The sequence below is a fragment of the Aspergillus fumigatus genome, chromosome 3, assembly GCF_000002655.1.
Source record: "Aspergillus fumigatus Af293 chromosome 3, whole genome shotgun sequence".
Taxonomy (NCBI): Eukaryota; Fungi; Ascomycota; class Eurotiomycetes; order Eurotiales; family Aspergillaceae; genus Aspergillus; species Aspergillus fumigatus.
This window is the reverse complement of record NC_007196.1, coordinates 3,147,839-3,165,032: the sequence shown is the minus strand read 5'-3', so window position 1 is coordinate 3,165,032 and position 17,194 is coordinate 3,147,839. Positions and strand designations below refer to the sequence as shown.

The following is a 17,194-nucleotide window of genomic DNA, read 5'->3' as shown; positions in this document are numbered from 1 at the left end:
GCCTTCTTTCATCAAATCCATCAAGATAATCATCAGTATCTAAACTGGCGCAGGGTGACATGGTGTGTGTCTTCGGAATGGCCCGTTGAACTGTCTCAGAATTCAAGGTCAATGTGAAGTCCTTGATCCAACATACGATCAGCGTTCGCACTCCTGCCAGGGTCATGTTTGGTCAAGGACTTCACCTTGAACTTGATTTCACCTTCTTTAAAGTTGAAACCGATGAGAGAGAGATGCTAAGCCACGACCACAACAAGTCCAATTCCGCACGGCTAAGAGGTTCCGACTGACGAGTAAGACTGACCGGAGCGATCAAGGTGGAGATCGTTAGAGGCACTTGACTTTCCTCGGGATTCAGCTGGTCTCTAGTCCACAATTGCTCTCGTCTCCCCAGTCTCGAATCTGGAGTCTCTGTCTGGCCCATCCCCACTTTAAATCCCGCGCATACCGGGACTAGGCAGGTGGGTGATGCTAGAATTCGAGGACTGAAGACTGGACCGGCTGGATCGATAACTACAGGACCATTGTTCCTCAGTTCTGTGATCCATTTGATTCGAGATTCCAATCTGACAACTTCGTACTGTGGGGAATAGCTCCAAGTATTGAGAGTTGGCTTGAAGCTGAACCAAAGCACGGCAAAAGTCAATACAAGAGTCTCCTCCATCACTTTCTTTATGCGCTAATCGTCCACTTGTCGTTTTTTGATGTCGAGTGCGCTCTCAAATCCTGGCATAGAAATTAACAGAGGTTTCGTTGTTTTTTCTGGGATCCCTAGTGTTCTTTGTTTTGGCCAGTGGACTGCTCAACTACGTTTTAGTCGTTCACAGTCTGGAGACATTCTTCAACACCCACCTGTTGCGATCCCGGCCATTAACACCCCGCCTTATCATCAACAATCAACCTTCAAGATCAGCGTCAATGAAGGTTCTCGACCATTAAACCGAGGTGATCGTCATATAATTGAAGAATCTTTACACTGTGTCGTCTCGTCTCAGCTACGCTCGTTTCCCGGCATTGAACCCTGCATATACTGGGATCGGCTGGACACTACTGTTGCTTCTGCTTGGGATATTCCATAGTCGAAGAAGCGCAGAGTGGTTAATTGAACATGCGCCGCCGTCATTCATCGTTTATGAGAGCTATCTAGTTCAATCGTCAATCTTGAGTTCTATCCGCGTTACCACGCGGAAATCAGTTTCGGAATAGATTATGTCTGATGTTTCAGAAGAGACAGCTGCAAATGAGCCACCAGCACAATCCTCGCAGACGCGGTGGGCGTTCATCGATGCTTCAAACGACAGCCGAAGCAATCTCACCCGAGTCAAACGCCATGTGATGCAAGAATATATGCGGCAAAAACGCGGTGGCGAGCCGCAACCAGACAACGAGAATGGCGAATCCGTGAAGGAAAAAGAAGAATCACAGCCAAAGGGTCGCAGGCGACCGAGGAACAAGACTGCGGGAAAGAGTACCACCGAGAAGGAGAAGAAGGGCGCTGGTAAGGGCTGGAGGGAAAAAAGCCCGGACGCGTCGACAGATACACAAAGGGGGTTGGAATCCATGCGTGAGGATTCCTTAGGGGAGGGTTCATCGACAGGGATTGGAGAGAGACATGCCTCAGCCGCTGCAGGCCAGACGAAGACAGATATTATCGTCTCTGTTTCCTCCTCCGACTTACCCAAATTCTATGCATCTGGTGACCAGAGCAGCACCTCCGAGTCTGACAGCCGGTCACCGTTATCCTCTGCCCCAACAACTCCCTACGAGCTAACCCTCTCTCCCAAATCGATTCTCAGCGCAGCGCGAACTGACCCCTTCAACACGTTGCCTATGGATTTGGATGCGGAGGGTCGCAGACTCTTTGACTTTTACGTCAACGAGATGCCGGCTTGCTCCTATGGCAACCACTTCCGGTCTCCTAAAGCTCACAACTGGTATACGGCCGTATTTGTTCCCGAGGGCATGAAAGGCCCGGTCGCCTTCCAGAACACGATTCTCGTCCACGCGGCCAACACATGGGCCTGGGTCCGAAACCAGGAGGAAACAAAGATGACTCTGGTCCATCGTAACCGGGCCATCTCCATGCTCCGGGAGCATCTGGCTGCAAACCCCGGAGACATCAGCGACGTGGCCATCATTGCATGCCTCAGTGCAGCCGGCTTGGAGGACTTTGATCCCCGGCCGGGACGCAAGCAGATCAGCTGGATTCATATGAGAGCTGCTCGGGAGATGATTCGAGCGCGCGGTGGGCCTGCGGCGTTCGAGAACACCCGGCTGGGGATGTTGATTAACTGGCAGGACTATATTCTGTCGGGCTATGAAACCCATGGGCCGAGCTTTTTCTTTGAGCCCAATCCACCTATTCAGTCAGATCTTACCGAAGCTTCGCTGCCCACTTCCTCCTGTCTTTCCACCGATTTTGAGGGCGTCCCTTCGACGGCCCGTCCCTTCTCCCCCAGAGATGAACTCCAACACCAATGCAACGAATTCATCGATTTCCTCAAACGCTGCGAGCAACTCGCCCTCCACCAGCAAACACACACCAACCCGGCCATCGCACCCATGCGCCACACTGCCTTCCAACCTACCTCCCTTCTCTACCAGATTCTCGCCGCCCCGCCAGGCGTCCGATTCACCGCCTCAGGCAACCGCAAACAATTCGTCGCGCGCTTCGTCGCGCTGATCATGTTGAACGCCGGTCTATGGGACTATCGCGCATCCGTCGCCCACAGCGAGACCTTCTTGCACACGCTCGAGCAGGCCGTGCTCGAAAGCGAGGTCAACATGAGCGGCTCAGTCGAGGCCCTGCTGCAGATCATGCTGGAGTGCAACGACGGGACGGCCACACCCAGCACCAGTCCCAACCTCCCCTCTGCCTTCGTGCTGGATGAGCGCGAGCCTGCCGCGCCTGATTTCACGCAGTACTCGCCCACTGCTCGGACGCCGTACGGCCGGCCTTGGTTCGCCGGACGGATGCTCAAGGTCGCGAAACGCCTGGGCTACGAGATGTGGATGCGCATCAGCGATTTTCTGCTGGGGTGCTTGACCCTGCAGGTGTGGGAGGGCTCGGTTGCCGGGTGGGAGGGGGCACTCCGGCAGGAGGTCCTCACTGCTCCGCTTACGAGTTATGTGATGCCTGCGTTGAGGTGATCGTTCCACGTCTCGTCCCAGTTTATAGATATACATATATATATATATAATTCACATTCGGGGTTTGTACGAAAACAGAATACGGCATGTGACTACGGCGTCGTTGGGGGTATTGTCTAAATATATTCTCTCTATTTTAGTTGTAACTTTTTTTCTTAATCTTCAAACACTATCACCATCTTTCCCCTGCGTAACCTGCATCGTAAGACCCGCCTTGCCATCCTCCCGCGGATCCGACCCAAACGACGGGGCCCTGCGACGCTGCCGAAGCCTGGGACCGGTAGTAAACACTTCGCCCACCTCCTCGAGGGACTTGCCCGCTGTCTCCGGGTAGCACGCCCAGACAATCACCGCGGCCGCCCAGTTGAACGCAACAAAGCAGTAAAAGTACTTGTACTGCAACGTCGTCAGCGCAATGGGCGAGCACTGCGCGAAAACGAGGTTGAGGCTCCAGTTTGTGGCGGTCGCGATGGACGAGCCGCGGGCGCGGATGGCCGTGGGGAAGATCTCGGCGGGATACAGCCAGGAGATGAGGCCGAGAGCGGTGAAAAAGAGAGAGAAGACGAAGAACATGGCGATGGCGGCGCGGAGGGCTGCGGGTGAGGCAGATACCGAGGAGTCCGCGTCCGGGGCGAAGTTGCCGTAGTAGCGGGCGAGGGTGGCTTCGACGCAGAGGGCGGCGCCCATGCCGAGGAGAGAAGGGATGAGGAGCTTGCGGCGGCCGACGCGGTCGATGAACAGCAGGAACACGGTGTTCCAGAACTGGGCGAGGGCTCCCCAGACGCCGGTGATCATGAGGGTGGTGGAGGTGGGGAGGCCGAGCGAGCGGTAGATGCGTGGGCTGTAGACCTGTATGACGTTTGTGCCGGAGCACTGGGTGAAGGCTTGGATGCCGCAGGCGAGGAGCACACGGTGGCGCCAGGTGGGCGAGGAGAACAGCAGCTGGCGCCAGGAGGAGACGACGGTGCGGGAGTCGGAGGCGATACTCTCGCAGATCTGGGTGAACTCGGACTCGATGAGGTCGGTGTTGGTGCGGGTGCGGTTGAGATGCAGCCGGTTGAGCACGGCTTTGCCGGCGTCCTTGCGGCCTTTTTCAATCAGCCATCGCGGCGACTCTGGGAGAAACCAGACTCCAGTGCCGAGGATGACGGCGGGGACTGCTTGCATGGCTAGGGGGAACCGCCAGGAAAAAGCACCCGTGTGCAGAGAGCAGCCATACCCGACCCATTGCTACACCAGTCAGCCGTCAATTATTCGGAAGATGAGAGTCCAGACGGACATACTGCGACGACCACACCCAGCCCAAGCATCCACTGCTGCATCGCACCAAGAAAGCCACGAATATGCGCCGGAGCAACCTCGCTCTGGGGCCAGTTAGCAGAAGAGCATGTCACGTGTGTAGGATAACGGTTGTTGGAAAGCGCTCACACAGTAGATCGGGATGGTGGTCGCCATCAAGCCGATGGAAAAGCCAGCAATCAAACGGCCAACAATCAACATGGCAACGTGTGTAGCTCCAGCCTGGAGAGCAGCCCCCAGAGCGGCCAGGAGAGCGCCTACAAACATGACTGGGCGGCGGCCAAAGGGGTCGCAGATGTAGGGGGCTGCAATAGACCCCAGAATAGCTCCTCCTGTAGCATGTTAGTTTTAAAATTCATCCAAAGAGCAGTGACGAGATGAAACACCATTATAGGACGAGACAATGCCTCCAGTGACTGCATCAGAAGGGTGATCGAATTGCTGCAGAAAGGCCGCTTGTTCGAGCGTTGACCCAATCACCCCCGAATCGTAGCCAAAGAGAAAGGATCCTAGAGTGGCTAAGATACAACAGAGAGTGACAAGTAAAAAGGTCATGATAAATTAAACTGAAAAGCAAATGTCAGAGATCATTGTCTGTTATGGACCATTCAAGGCGTTGAAATATTTCTTCCCCTTCTCAGCTGGCCAGGGGGATTTGTGTACGATCTTTCGCTGGGGCATAGTCAGGTCAAGCCTGAGGGATCAAGAAAGTATGTATAGCTGGCTCAGGTGGCGACCATTCAAAGTCTAATTCCTCTTGATTATAATCATACTTATGATTATGATTATGATTGTCATTGTCATTGTCATTATATTAGAATTGGGATGAGAACTAGGATTATAAACCCTTCTCTAAGCATGAGATTGTTCTTATGAGGCAACTGAAGAATAAGCAGCCGTTTGAGAGTCATGCCGGCATGACAGATACTGCATGGTATAAGTAGAGTATATTTTAGTGCATTCATACTAATTTATTCATATCACATAGCCTCTATTTATGTTGCTTTAGGACGTTAAGGCCGCTATCTCTTATTCACTTCTGTCAAGTACACCACCAGTAGTATCCTTACAGGAGACTCAGCATGTAACTATCCACAGGGTAGTGGGCCCTCTCAGTCTTTTTGTGCACAGCTTCTGGCTTATCAGATTCTATAGGCGCCACAGATTTTTCTCCCTCCAAAGATTCAGCATCAAGTCTTCATCGCGATTTATCTACCGAGGCTTAGGCTTCTTCGAACATTCGATGCTTACACTAGTACTGATCCTAGCCAAAGCCTTTGGTGACTTATCCGTGAGACTAGCCCTGTTGCGCCGCTGATCAGGGAGATACTCATCCAAATCATCTCACTCTGTCGTTCTCACTGTCATCGTTATTTATCGCTCTCATTCTTCCTTTCTCTTGACTGGTTCTGGCCCTAATTAGTTCATCCTAGTCTTGAAATTTCCTGGTTGATCTAGTTTGTGCGCCCCAAGGTGCGTGATTACTTTTCCGACCCTTCTCCCATTACCTTCGATCTATCTGCAGCTCTATACTGCGCAACAATACACGTTGAGTTCCGGCATTGCGCATTCTCTCTATCCAACATCATCCCTGTTGATTTGTCATCTTTTATGCTTAGTTATCCTTTTTGCGCCTTTTTTGCTGCTCTACTGAAAGCGGAAGCACTGACCAGCCACGGAAGCATAAGCAGCCATAAGGGGAAAAAAAAGACCACAAGGCGGACGCCGACTGAAACTTGGGGATCGCCGTCTTCTATTCGACGATTATTACTATTGAGTGTCTCCTGGGCATACTTATTCCTGCCGATAGTTCTACTACTTCTACTACTCAGACCGAGTGTGTCGCCCTTCTTCGTTGATTCTGACTCATTCCTCTTCGGTCGGACTACTGACTGTTCGGTCGGAATCAAGGCCTGTCTGGCTCCTGTCGCCGAGAATACGACCCTTGAAGGGCGTGGGATCACAGTACCTTAGAACAAACTTCCATTGTGGATCCTCTATTGGCTTTTAGCCGCAGAGATTACTTCATCCCTCTTTGCCTTTTCCCTCTCTCTTACTCAGACACACTCCTGCGTGTGCCTTCCATGACTCTTGTGGTAATCCTCCGATCTGCCCCTCGTGTGCGATAGGTCTTGCATCGCCACGCGGGCTGTTGTTTCATTCCTCTTCCAAGCCTATCTGATTCGCCCCCTTGCATGAGCCTTTGCGCCAACGTCATCGTCGAGAATGGCCGCCAATTCCAGTCCGTTCGCCGGCGCCCCCGCGGAGACCTCCAACGAGGACGATCCCGCATCCGCATCAGATACCCAGTTTTACAATTATGACGACTCGAACTCGTCCGCTCTTCCTGGTCTTCCTCACGATGTCGCTGCCGGCCATAGCCATTTTTCAGATTCGAAACCGAAGGAGCCTCTTCCCATGCAGAAGCGGCGCCGGGTGACTCGCGCCTGCGATGAATGTCGTCGCAAGAAAATCAAGTGCGATGGGAAACAGCCGTGTACCCATTGCACAGTCTATAGCTACGGTAGTTCTTACCTTCTGGTCTATGCATCTCACGACTTTCTGACCTGGATACTACATTAGAATGTACATATGATCAACCCTCGAACCGGCGACGAAACCCTGCTCCGCAATATGTCGAGGCACTCGAGAATCGTTTGCATAAAGCTGAAGCTCTTCTCCGCGTGGTTCTGCCCGACCTGAACTTGGACGATCCTCAGTTTGATGTGCATGCGACCGAGCAGATGCTCGCCGCCATCAAAAAGGAGAAACCGCAGCCGCCAATGCCAACCGCAAGCGCGCCTAAAACGTCGACCGCTGCCGAGCCAACAGCAGACGCAGCGGACGGTGGTGCCGGTGACGAGTCGCTGTTGGAGTCCATGGTTGAGAATTCAGGATGCCTGGACTTGGATGACCAGGGTCATTGGGATTACCATGGACATACCTCCGGTATCATCTTCCTGCGACGGTTGCGCAAGCAACTTGGGGCTTCAGACATGCCGGTCCCGTCGTTGCGAACACGGGTCCTCTCTCAGATGTTGGAGAGTCCCAAGTCGACGTCCGAGTCTCCGTCAGATTCCACGCTACCCCCCACTCACGATCTGCCCTCCCGGGATGTTGCACAGCGTCTGTGCCACCACGCTTTGTACGACGGCTGTTCTCTTATGCGGTTCGTGCATGAGCCCAGCTTCTTTGCCATGCTAGATCGAATCTATGATACCCCTCCGGAGCAGTTTGGAAACGAAGAGAATTCGTTCCTGCCGCTTCTGTACATTGTCATGTCTGTTGGTTGCTTGTTCTCAGATGACGGGGCTGGTACCCTGGATACTGCAGGTTATGAAGGCGCCATTGGTCAAGGGTAAGTTAAAGGGTTCCAACAAAGTAACTTATCGGCCTCAACTGATTTTCGGCGTTACAGATTTCAATATTTCAAGGCTGGCCGGCAACTCCTGGACATCACCGATTGCCGTGATTTGACCTCGTTACAAGCGGTTTGTTTCATGGTCCTGTTCTTACAATCCTCCGCCAAATTAAGTACGTGCTATTCGTATGTGGGAATAGCGCTCCGGTCGGCTCTACGCTTAGGTCTGCATCGCTCTGTAGCCGCCGACTTCAACCCCATCGAGCGAGAGTTGCGGAAACGCATTTTCTGGGTCGTACGGAAGATGGACGTTTACGTGAGCACCCTGCTGGGGCTACCCCAGATGTTGAGCGATGACGACATCGACCAGGAATATCCCATGGATGTTGATGGGCAGTTTATCACCAAGGATGGTATTTTGCCTATGCCGTCGGATTATACGCCCTTGATGGCAGGAGCCAACGCCCACACTCGGCTGTCCAATATTATCCTTAAGGTGGTCAAATACATATATCCGGTGAAGAATGCTCTGCATCCATCCAAGTCGGATATGCGCTACATGGTGAGTCATTCCAAGATCCGCGAAATCGAGCGCGATTTGCAGACCTGGATGGAGGAACTGCCTGCGGCTCTCCGTCCAGGAACGGAGGTATCTCCCCAGTTAGAACGGTAAGCGCCTCTTTTTTTTATATATATATTTGCGTCTACTGTCCGAGACTAATGCGTTCGCAGCATCCGACAACTCTTGCGCATCAGCTACGCTCACGTGCAAGTTGTCATGTATCGTCCCTTCTTACATTATGTGTCTAGCGGGTCACAAGCTCGAGGTGTCGACCGACGGTCATACGCTTGCGCCGCTGCATGCGTGAGCGTCTCACGGAATATTGTCCATATTACGACTGGCATGCACAAGCGAGGGTTGCTCAATGGGTCCTTCTGGTTTACCATGTACACGACCTATTTCGCCATCTTGTCGTTGATCTTCTTTGTGCTCGAGAATCCCGACTCGCCGACGGCCAAGGACGGTGTTTTGAAAGACGCCATGGAGGGCAAGAACACTCTGGCCGGACTGGCGAAGAAGAGTTTGGCGGCAGATCGCTGCTCGCAGAGTCTCAGTTCTCTGTTCAAGAACCTCCCTGAACTCTTGAAAAACCGCCAGAGTTCGGTGAAGCCTGTCAACCTCAAGCGTCCGGCACCAGCTGCTGTCTCTCGGCATGCTGCAAATGTAAAGAATCAACAATCTGCGCCCGAGATCACGCCTCCGCAGAGAGCTAGTACGTTCCCAGTACAACTACTGAGCCGACAGTCCAAGGCCGAGGCCAGCAATACCCCCAAGAGCTTAGATGATAGTCATAATTTTGGCAGTGGCAAGATGTATCAGAGCCCAGTGAATACCCAGGTCAGTACCCCGAAGTGGACCCCATCTACCCCGGAAGCCCCGACCGACACCACGACGACAACGCCCGAACCCTTTATTGCCGATCAAGCTCGCCCATCGACTACGGCATCTCCAATGCCAGGGATGCATTCACGAGAGCCCTCGTCGGGGCAATTCTCAGCACAGCAGTTGGCCAATGCCGGAAATTTGCCGGACCTCATGCCCATCATGTTCCCTTCCGACGATCCCTTTGCCTATCCGACTCAACCAATGTCCACGTTGGAAGATGATCATTTCCGCGTCGACGGACTGGGCCTACAGTCAGCAAATCAGTTCGCTTTCGATCCGTCCTCGCAGGGGTTACCGTCGTCGGCCTCGAATGATTCAGCCATCGGCGCGGCCTCCACTCCGACGTTTGACAACTTTGGCACTTTCCCGCTTTTCAATAATGGAACTTCAGCCGGCATCAATGCCACACTCCCGTATCGCGTCGCACCGCAGAAGCAGCAGGCCATGAGCCAAGCGCGGCTTCAGTCACCCGGGTCGCATAGCTCGACTCCCGGCAGCGGCACTGAGGCGGTCAACAGCCCCGACCTGGTGTCGATCCCCAATCAGAACTTCATGTGGCAAGGGTACAACTTCCAGCCACAGGCAATTCCCCCGGAATCATCAGGGCCCCAGCAGGCACCGACGACGACTGAATCTCAGGGCTTTAGCATGGGAACGAACGAGAATAATGATATGGGAGTGGGCATTGACCTGGGTTTTCTCCCTCTGGACGATATCTTCGGCGACCCATGCCGACCAAACACACTCGCCAACGACGACTGGATTCAGTGGATGAATGTGGGAAATTGATGAAACGTGCAGCTTATGATACGGGTTAAAGGAGGGGGGGGAAAAGTCGGTTTTGATCTACGAGATAATGAGAAACTAGTATACGGTCATGTCATGTGTTTTGGCGTTCAGGCCTGGTATTTACGGAATGCCTTTATTCTATAGGTTAGTAACTGGTAGTTTAATGTCAATTGCACATATTCTAATCAATCTGATATACAATCTATCTGGCTTCAGTCTAGTTTACTAGTCTACAGTATATACACTCTATTTGATTGTATCACCCCCTTCGCGGCGGCTGGTACCAGCTCCAAATATTCAGGCCAACCTTCGTCCCCGACGTAACGGGCAGCGCCGCATGCCATGTCTCGGGATATCCCGTCCCATCGGGCCTCAGATTCTCCCAGAAAATTGCATTTCCCTTGATAGGCTTGAACGTGATGCCTTCCCCCGTCCCTCTGGCCCTCGCCGTTTCTTTTCTCGGCGCTGTGTCCTTGGCCCCATCTCCCACCTCCAGCGTCTCTTCATCTCCATGACACTCCAAAAACCGACACCACCGCCTATCGACCGGCATGCGCAAGCGCGGGAAATTCGTGCCCCCACCGGTACAGTTATCATCCAGATAAACCATGAACGTGCTGGCGCGGTCGCCGCCGCGCGCGACGGAGCCCGCCCAGTCGTAGTGGTGCCTGTAGTGGCCGGAGGCGTTGTAGCGCTGGGCCCACATACGCTCGATGTACAGGTGTGGACGCCACCCCTGGAAGGCGCGCGCGCGGTCCTCGATACACCGGACGGTGTGGTCACGGTCGAGCAGGGCACGCTCGGAGAGCCGCGTGGAGGGGTCAACGCGCTCGGTGATGCCGTTGTAGATTATGCTGGGGGTGTATTTTCCTACGCTTTTCGGTAAATGTTAGCGAAGGGGTCGTGTGGACCTGTGGATCGAAGGCGAAAAGGTACCTGATGTCGACGAGGTGGTCTGCTTCCGGGGTGGTGAGGAAGCCTTCGATGTAGATGACTAAGGGGGTGCGGGAGAGGAAGTGGATGCGGTAGGTTGGGTCGAGGGGGCACTCCGGGGTGATGCCGTCGTCGATGCTGATGAAGGTGTCGTCGACGAGATTGAGCGCTTGGGAAGGGGCGAGGTCGTCTGCGTCTTGGTCGTTTGCGCTGTTGGGGAAGAGGTAGTCGGCGGTGGAAGGGCTGAGGGGGGATTCTTCTTCTGGGAAGAACTGGCGGAGGAGGGGGGCGAAAACGAAAAGGTAAAGAGGGAGGAGGTAGAAGAGGAAGGAGAGGATGGTAGATAGTTTGATTGACATGGTATATGTACAATTGTGAAGATATACAAGGCTAAGTGCTGATGTAGGAAAAGACTGATAATAAGAAAACAAAGTAAAGGCTGATCAACGCATTGATAATGAACGGTCTGATTATACGCCGGGACCTAAAAAGAGCGGACTTGCAATCGTTCAGCCCGATTTCAATAGACAATTGACTGACATCGTCGCGTGTATGAGAGTTGAGTTTGACGACTGGTGTTGTACAGAGCGTGGAGAAGGGACTGTGGCCTGTGGTGGATCCAATGTCCTCTTTCACCGCTCTGTTGGATATCCTATGTTCATCATGCTCGAGTATACAAGTCTTCTATTTGAGATCAGTGTACAGCCGGGCAAAAGAAGGACATCAGAGGCTCCAATCTAAGGCTCACAGCAGATAAGTGATATGTAAGCAAACAATTGAGGGATTCCTGTACAGCTTCCTGCATGGTCTAGTACTAATGGCACGGATTCCTTGTGTCTGACTAAAGTCATACTGTCTAACTTACCTAAGAGATCAGTATGTTTCTTGAGAGTGAGAAGGAAATATGTTGTTGCCTGGAATCAGCGATGAATTGATGTCCTTCATAGGCTGTTGCATTGAGGCTCGTTACTACTGCCTTGCCTTCCTTCGCAGGGCAAAGGTCTCGACTCAACAATTCTTGACACGTACACAGCACACCACAATTTAGGAATGATGGGAGGGTAGACATACCATGTGATCAGGCTTGTCCAACTAACTACTCGTAGTCACCATAGACAGATAGATGCTAGTGATTTTCGGTCGACCAAAACTGAATTAAAAGTACTCACTTGGTCGTTGAGAATGTGGCTATATCCTCGACGGTCTGTACCGCATATTACTGCTAGTCCCTGCTAAACCCGCTGCTCAAACATTATCTAGGAGTAGACTAGGTGTAGGATTTTATATTGAGGTAACATGAGGAGCAAGAGCAAGACTGATTTGCTGTCAATAATAAAACATGCCAAGTTCTCAGTAGCAGTTACCCCGGATAAGACCGGGGGGGGGGCTGTCTCGGACGTTCCCCAATTTGGTGCTCACGACGAAGACCCGGTGACTTGAATGGTGGATTAATCCAAACTAAATATGGAGATAACCATTTTCGGCGTCTCTGCAGTTTTACATGTGGCCGAGGATGAATAAGGTCTCAGAGTGGTTTGATGATGAATACTCCGTAAAACTGGGCACCTCGACTTCCCAAGTCCCAAGACTCCTCATCCACGGGGCGGGAGACAAGTTGCCAAGAGAGTGGCCGTGGTTCTGTGGTGCAACTGGGAGAGGAACTCTTGGAGTCTTGGTCTTTCCTGTCGGTTTGTCGGTTTGTCATGAATAGGTAATAAATTACCATCGACTCGCTTGCATTATTATTACCTAGCTTTGGAGTTCTAGGTCATTATGATAACCAGTCATATGGACACCTTGCCTATGAAAATTATTATTGCCCCTTCAAATCGAGCAAGGATGCGGGGCTTTCTTGAGGTGGACGAAATCATGTAATTTATTGGTAACAGCTGGTGTGGTTTTGCTCGGACGATGCCTGCCAGTGAGTTGCTCGGATCGGATTATTTACTTCATCCGGCAAGCGACCTTCTGTTCAGTGTTGTGGGATCTTCTTCTGTAGATATTGTTTCTTCCTAGACACTGGCAACTTCCATGAGATCATGCTCAAACTGAGCTGTGATAATCACTCACAAAATATTGGCATTATGACAGAATCACAGAACTCTTCCAAGCGATCCTCCAGGTCACGGAGAAACTCAAATACACGAGCCAAACGACCGTGGACGGAGCAGTACCACTGGCTGTTACCAATCGGGTGCACAGTACTCTGTGACTTGCCTACCCTAAGCGATTAGCACAGCCCACCCGCAATTTTCGCCTCAGCCAGTCATACATCGTGGCTCGACGCCACTCAGGCTTGGGCCCGCATGGCTCTTGGCCCGGTCTTGTCCCTGTCTTGGGTTGTCCCCTCCGCCCGGCTGTGCAATGCGCTTTTTTCTGGGCTTCTCGGCTTCTGGGCATCCTACTTTCTCCTGCTCTCCTAGGTGCTCACTTTTCTGGGCTGGTATTTCCCCTCCCTTTTCCCACTGTTGTCCTTTTGACCTTGTGTCCGGCCCCAGGACAAGAACCCAAGCATTCCCCCCCCCCTCTGCCTCGTCTTCCTTTCTCCCAAGACTTTCCTCTCATCTATCCGTCCATACCCTCCTTCCCTCCTCCATCTCCATCCTCTTTTCTCCCTTTCCCCTTTCTTCTTATCTTACTCATCTTGCTCACTTCGTTGAGAACTCATTTTCACGTGGGCCGTGTTTCACGACTTTACAGCTTGTTTTGCGTTGTCGTTTGCGCAGCGATTCACCGAGTCTTGCTGATTATTTTCTGGCAGACGACGTCCGTTGCTCCTCCAACAAACTGATTCTCTGACTCTTTTTATCCCTTCTCCCTTTCTCCCTTTCTCTCCTTGTGTTGGGAAACACGATTCATCACAGTTCACTTGCCTTGATATCCTCCCTTCATTCTCCGCTGCTCCCAAGAAAAGGGACAAGAAATCAGTCTTGGCACAATGTCTGAACACCAAGATACCGCAACCAACAACAACACAACTGCTTCGCCTTCGGCAACGGCGGCTCCTATGCCTGCACCTATCTCGCAGGAGCAGCCTTCGTCGCAGCCTGCAGCTACAACCCCGGCTCCTGTGTCTACTTCGACCCCTCCAGCCTCCGTGACTGCGACCGCGGCTGCTGCGACCGCAGCTGTTAGTGCTCCCCAAGCCAACGGAACTCCTCCGAGTGATGAACAACTTTCCTGCTTGTGGCAGGGTTGCTCTGAGAAATGTCCTTCTGCAGAGGCACTTTATGTAAGTCTTTGTCATTTCTCCATACTTTTTTTCGCATCTCTTCAGTCGCCTCAACCTCGGCGAAAACGCCCTCAACCGGACAACACAAACTCCTGGCCTACTTGAACAAAAACTGACAGAACCAGGATCACATCTGCGAGCGTCACGTCGGTCGAAAGAGCACAAATAACCTTAACCTGACATGCCAGTGGGGAAGCTGCCGCACCACGACTGTTAAAAGGGATCACATCACGTCTCACATCCGTGTCCACGTTCCTCTGAAGCCTCATAAATGTGAATTCTGTGGGAAAGCATTCAAGCGTCCCCAGGATCTAAAGAAACACGTGAAGACCCATGCCGATGACTCGGTGCTTGTGCGGTCCCCCGAGCCGGGAGCTAGAAATCCGGATATGATGTTTCATGGAGCTGGAAAAGGTAATGACGAATGCCGATGTTCTCTTTGCACTCTCGGGGCTGACATGATCCTCCTTGACCAGGCTATGCTGCTGCCGCCCATTACTTCGAGCCATCCTTGAATGCAGTGCCTAGCCAAGGATACGCCCACGGTGCTCCCCAATACTACTCGTCTCATCCCCCACACCAGCCGTCCAATCCTTCCTACGGAAATGTATACTACGCTCTTAACCACGGTCACGACGGCCATGCTTCGTATGAATCCAAGAAGAGGGGCTACGACGCTCTGAACGAATTCTTTGGCGATCTGAAACGCCGTCAGTTTGATCTTCACTCTTACGCAGCGGTCGGCCAGCGCCTCCTCGGTCTTCAGAATCTGTCTCTTCCTATCCTGACCGGTGGCCCTTTGCCTGAATACCAGCCCATGCCCGCGCCGGTGGCCGTGGGTGGTGGCTACGGCCCTGGTGGACACGGTGCTCCTGTCTACCATCTCCCCCCAATGAGCAACATCCGCACGAAGAACGACCTTATCAACATCGATCAATTCTTGCAGCAGATGCAGGATACCATCTACGAGAATGACGATCATGTTGCTGCTGCCGGTGTTGCACAGCCTGGTGCCCATTACGTTCATGGCGGCATGAGCTACCGCACCACACACTCCCCCCCAACGCAGCTTCCTCCAAGCCACGCTGTGGCCACCACCTCTGCTAGCACTTCCATGAGCAACCCTGCCACGCACTCGCCTCCCACTGGCACTCCGGCTTTAACACCTCCATCCAGCGCCCAGTCGTACACCTCTGCTCGTTCTCCAATCTCCATTTCCTCCGCTCATCGCGTTTCGCCACCTCACCATGATGGTGGCTCGGGCATGTACCCCAGACTTCCATCAACCACGATGGCCGACAGTCTGGCGGGTGGCTACCCCACTGCATCGAGTGCTGCTCCTCCTTCCACCCTCAGTGGCATCTTTGACGATGATCGTCGCCGGTACACTGGAGGCACTTTACAGCGTGCTCGCCCCGAAGAGCGTCGCCCCTCCATCCAGATGGACACTTCTCACGACGGCAAGGAGGACGGCGAACGCACCCCTACCGGCAAAGCCCGTTCGTCGGGTTCCGATTCCCCAGTGCGCATCTCGGCTAACCTTATTGATCCTGCACTGCACTCAAGCAGCCCGTCTGACGCCGAGGCGGCTCTGCGCACCGCTCAGGCAGCTACGGAGGTGGCCGACCGTGCCGACTCGCAGTGGGTGGAAAAGGTTCGCCTCCTGGAGTATCTGCGTAGCTACATTGCATCCCGTCTGGAAAGGGGCGAGTATGACTCCGACTCCGATGACCATGCTTCGGCCGCCGCTTCTCCGGTTATCAAGCATGATGGACACATGGACGGTGTGGAATCGAGTCATAAACCCATCACTGCTGAAGAGACTTCGGCGCCTCCCGCAGCCAAGGCTGAGTCTAACCACGGTGTGATGTATCCCACACTTCATGGATTGGATGGTGATGAAGATACCAAGATGCACCACTAAATCGTGGGTTATTTGTCATCATCACCGGATTTCCTGTCTTTTAAGGTTTCGTTTTTCTTTGCCAATGTCGATCCAGCCTTGTCATTTCCCTTTCTACGGAGTTGACCGGGTGTGGACTTTCCTATCGTTTCTGTTCCTTTTTTTTTTTTTTTTTTCCAATTTTCGGACTGGGCTAGTTCGTCTCGTGTGTGATTACCATATTTCTTTTCTCTAACTGCTTCTCTCTCTGCCGGCTGGGACTCTTCTTTGTGCTGTGTATGAAATGTCTTCTTCCAGAACATAACCGAATGGACTTGTGTTTATTGACGTAACAGTGTACTCGGTAAGGTAGCATGTAGTGGATTGGCCTGTTTGTCTACCGTTTTCGGCTCTTTGTTTGCTAGCATGGACGACACTTTGCCAGAGGACAAGACCAGTGCTGTAAATGGAACCTCCACTACAGACGCTGGTGGTAGGAGTTCAAAACAAGGCAACATTGAGAGAGTTGGCTCAAAGTAGGATAACGAGCATACCGATCTGCACCCAGTGTAACCATGAGGAAGATGCTACAGTGTCAAATACTGATCCTGCTACTCACCTACCGATGTTTCTGCGGTCATAGTTCACTCCTCCACGTTGCACGAGGCGACGCTTTCTGCCACCGGTCACGCTAAGCCACATCCGGACAGAGTGACGCAAACAGTTCGATAGTGCGCAGGTACTTTACCTGACTGGAGCAGTTCATGTCAGGGGCTGAACTAACTAGGCTGATCTGGGAGATGGAAAATAAGCATACCATAAATAAAGAAGTATACTACTTTGACAGAAACAGACAAATGATGGCTCTCACTGGCTTCTTGTTCCTCGTGTGGTGTTTACAAATTATATTATGATGGTTTGTCCGGAACGTTCCAGGCTTTCATAGCGTTTGGCCTCTGCCTGATCCGGTAATGTTCCATTCTACTCCGTACTAAGAGTAAGCTCTGGTGGACTGTCGATGACAGGCGAACATGTTGACGACCAGGTTGATTCATTTTGGTTCTTTGCTCTGTTCGGGAGAGTCGGTATCCCATGAGATGA

At 52.5% G+C, this 17,194-nt stretch overlaps 5 protein-coding genes across 5 annotated transcripts; 3 read left to right on the top strand and 2 right to left on the bottom strand.

Annotated features, from left to right (window-relative positions):
- Positions 1-1,209: 1,209 nt before the first annotated feature.
- Positions 1,210-3,150, top strand: AFUA_3G12020 (sigma-70 region 2 family protein; the record flags this gene model as incomplete). The annotated part of the gene is made up of 1 exon (XM_749326.1): positions 1,210-3,150. One exon carries the CDS (start codon positions 1,210-1,212, stop codon positions 3,148-3,150), a length of 1,941 nt encoding a protein of 646 aa, XP_754419.1.
- A 162-nt stretch (positions 3,151-3,312) lies between these two features.
- Positions 3,313-5,216, bottom strand: AFUA_3G12010 (sugar porter family MFS transporter; the record flags this gene model as incomplete). The annotated part of the gene is made up of 4 exons (XM_749327.3): positions 4,836-5,216; positions 4,579-4,781; positions 4,434-4,514; positions 3,313-4,380 (listed from the first exon to the last, which is right to left on the bottom strand). The coding sequence occupies exons 1-4, from the start codon at positions 5,002-5,004 to the stop codon at positions 3,313-3,315; spliced, it is 1,521 nt and encodes a 506-aa protein (XP_754420.2). The 5' UTR covers positions 5,005-5,216.
- A 218-nt stretch (positions 5,217-5,434) lies between these two features.
- Positions 5,435-10,046, top strand: AFUA_3G11990 (putative C6 transcription factor (Mut3); the record flags this gene model as incomplete). Its single annotated transcript, XM_749329.2, has 5 exons — positions 5,435-5,922; positions 6,132-6,973; positions 7,033-7,807; positions 7,868-8,479; positions 8,543-10,046. Exons 2-5 carry the CDS (start codon positions 6,676-6,678, stop codon positions 10,044-10,046), a joined length of 3,189 nt encoding a protein of 1,062 aa, XP_754422.1. The 5' UTR covers positions 5,435-5,922; positions 6,132-6,675.
- A 259-nt stretch (positions 10,047-10,305) lies between these two features.
- AFUA_3G11980 (oxidoreductase, 2OG-Fe(II) oxygenase family) lies at positions 10,306-12,015 on the bottom strand (the record flags this gene model as incomplete). Its single annotated transcript, XM_749330.3, has 3 exons — positions 11,845-12,015; positions 10,983-11,663; positions 10,306-10,921 (listed from the first exon to the last, which is right to left on the bottom strand). The coding sequence occupies exons 2-3, from the start codon at positions 11,336-11,338 to the stop codon at positions 10,306-10,308; spliced, it is 972 nt and encodes a 323-aa protein (XP_754423.2). The 5' UTR covers positions 11,339-11,663; positions 11,845-12,015.
- Positions 12,016-12,343: 328 nt separating this feature from the next.
- pacC (putative C2H2 transcription factor PacC) lies at positions 12,344-16,290 on the top strand. The gene is made up of 3 exons (XM_749331.2): positions 12,344-14,211; positions 14,337-14,625; positions 14,688-16,290. Exons 1-3 carry the CDS (start codon positions 13,918-13,920, stop codon positions 16,133-16,135), a joined length of 2,031 nt encoding a protein of 676 aa, XP_754424.1. The 5' UTR covers positions 12,344-13,917; the 3' UTR covers positions 16,136-16,290.
- Positions 16,291-17,194: the final 904 nt, after the last annotated feature.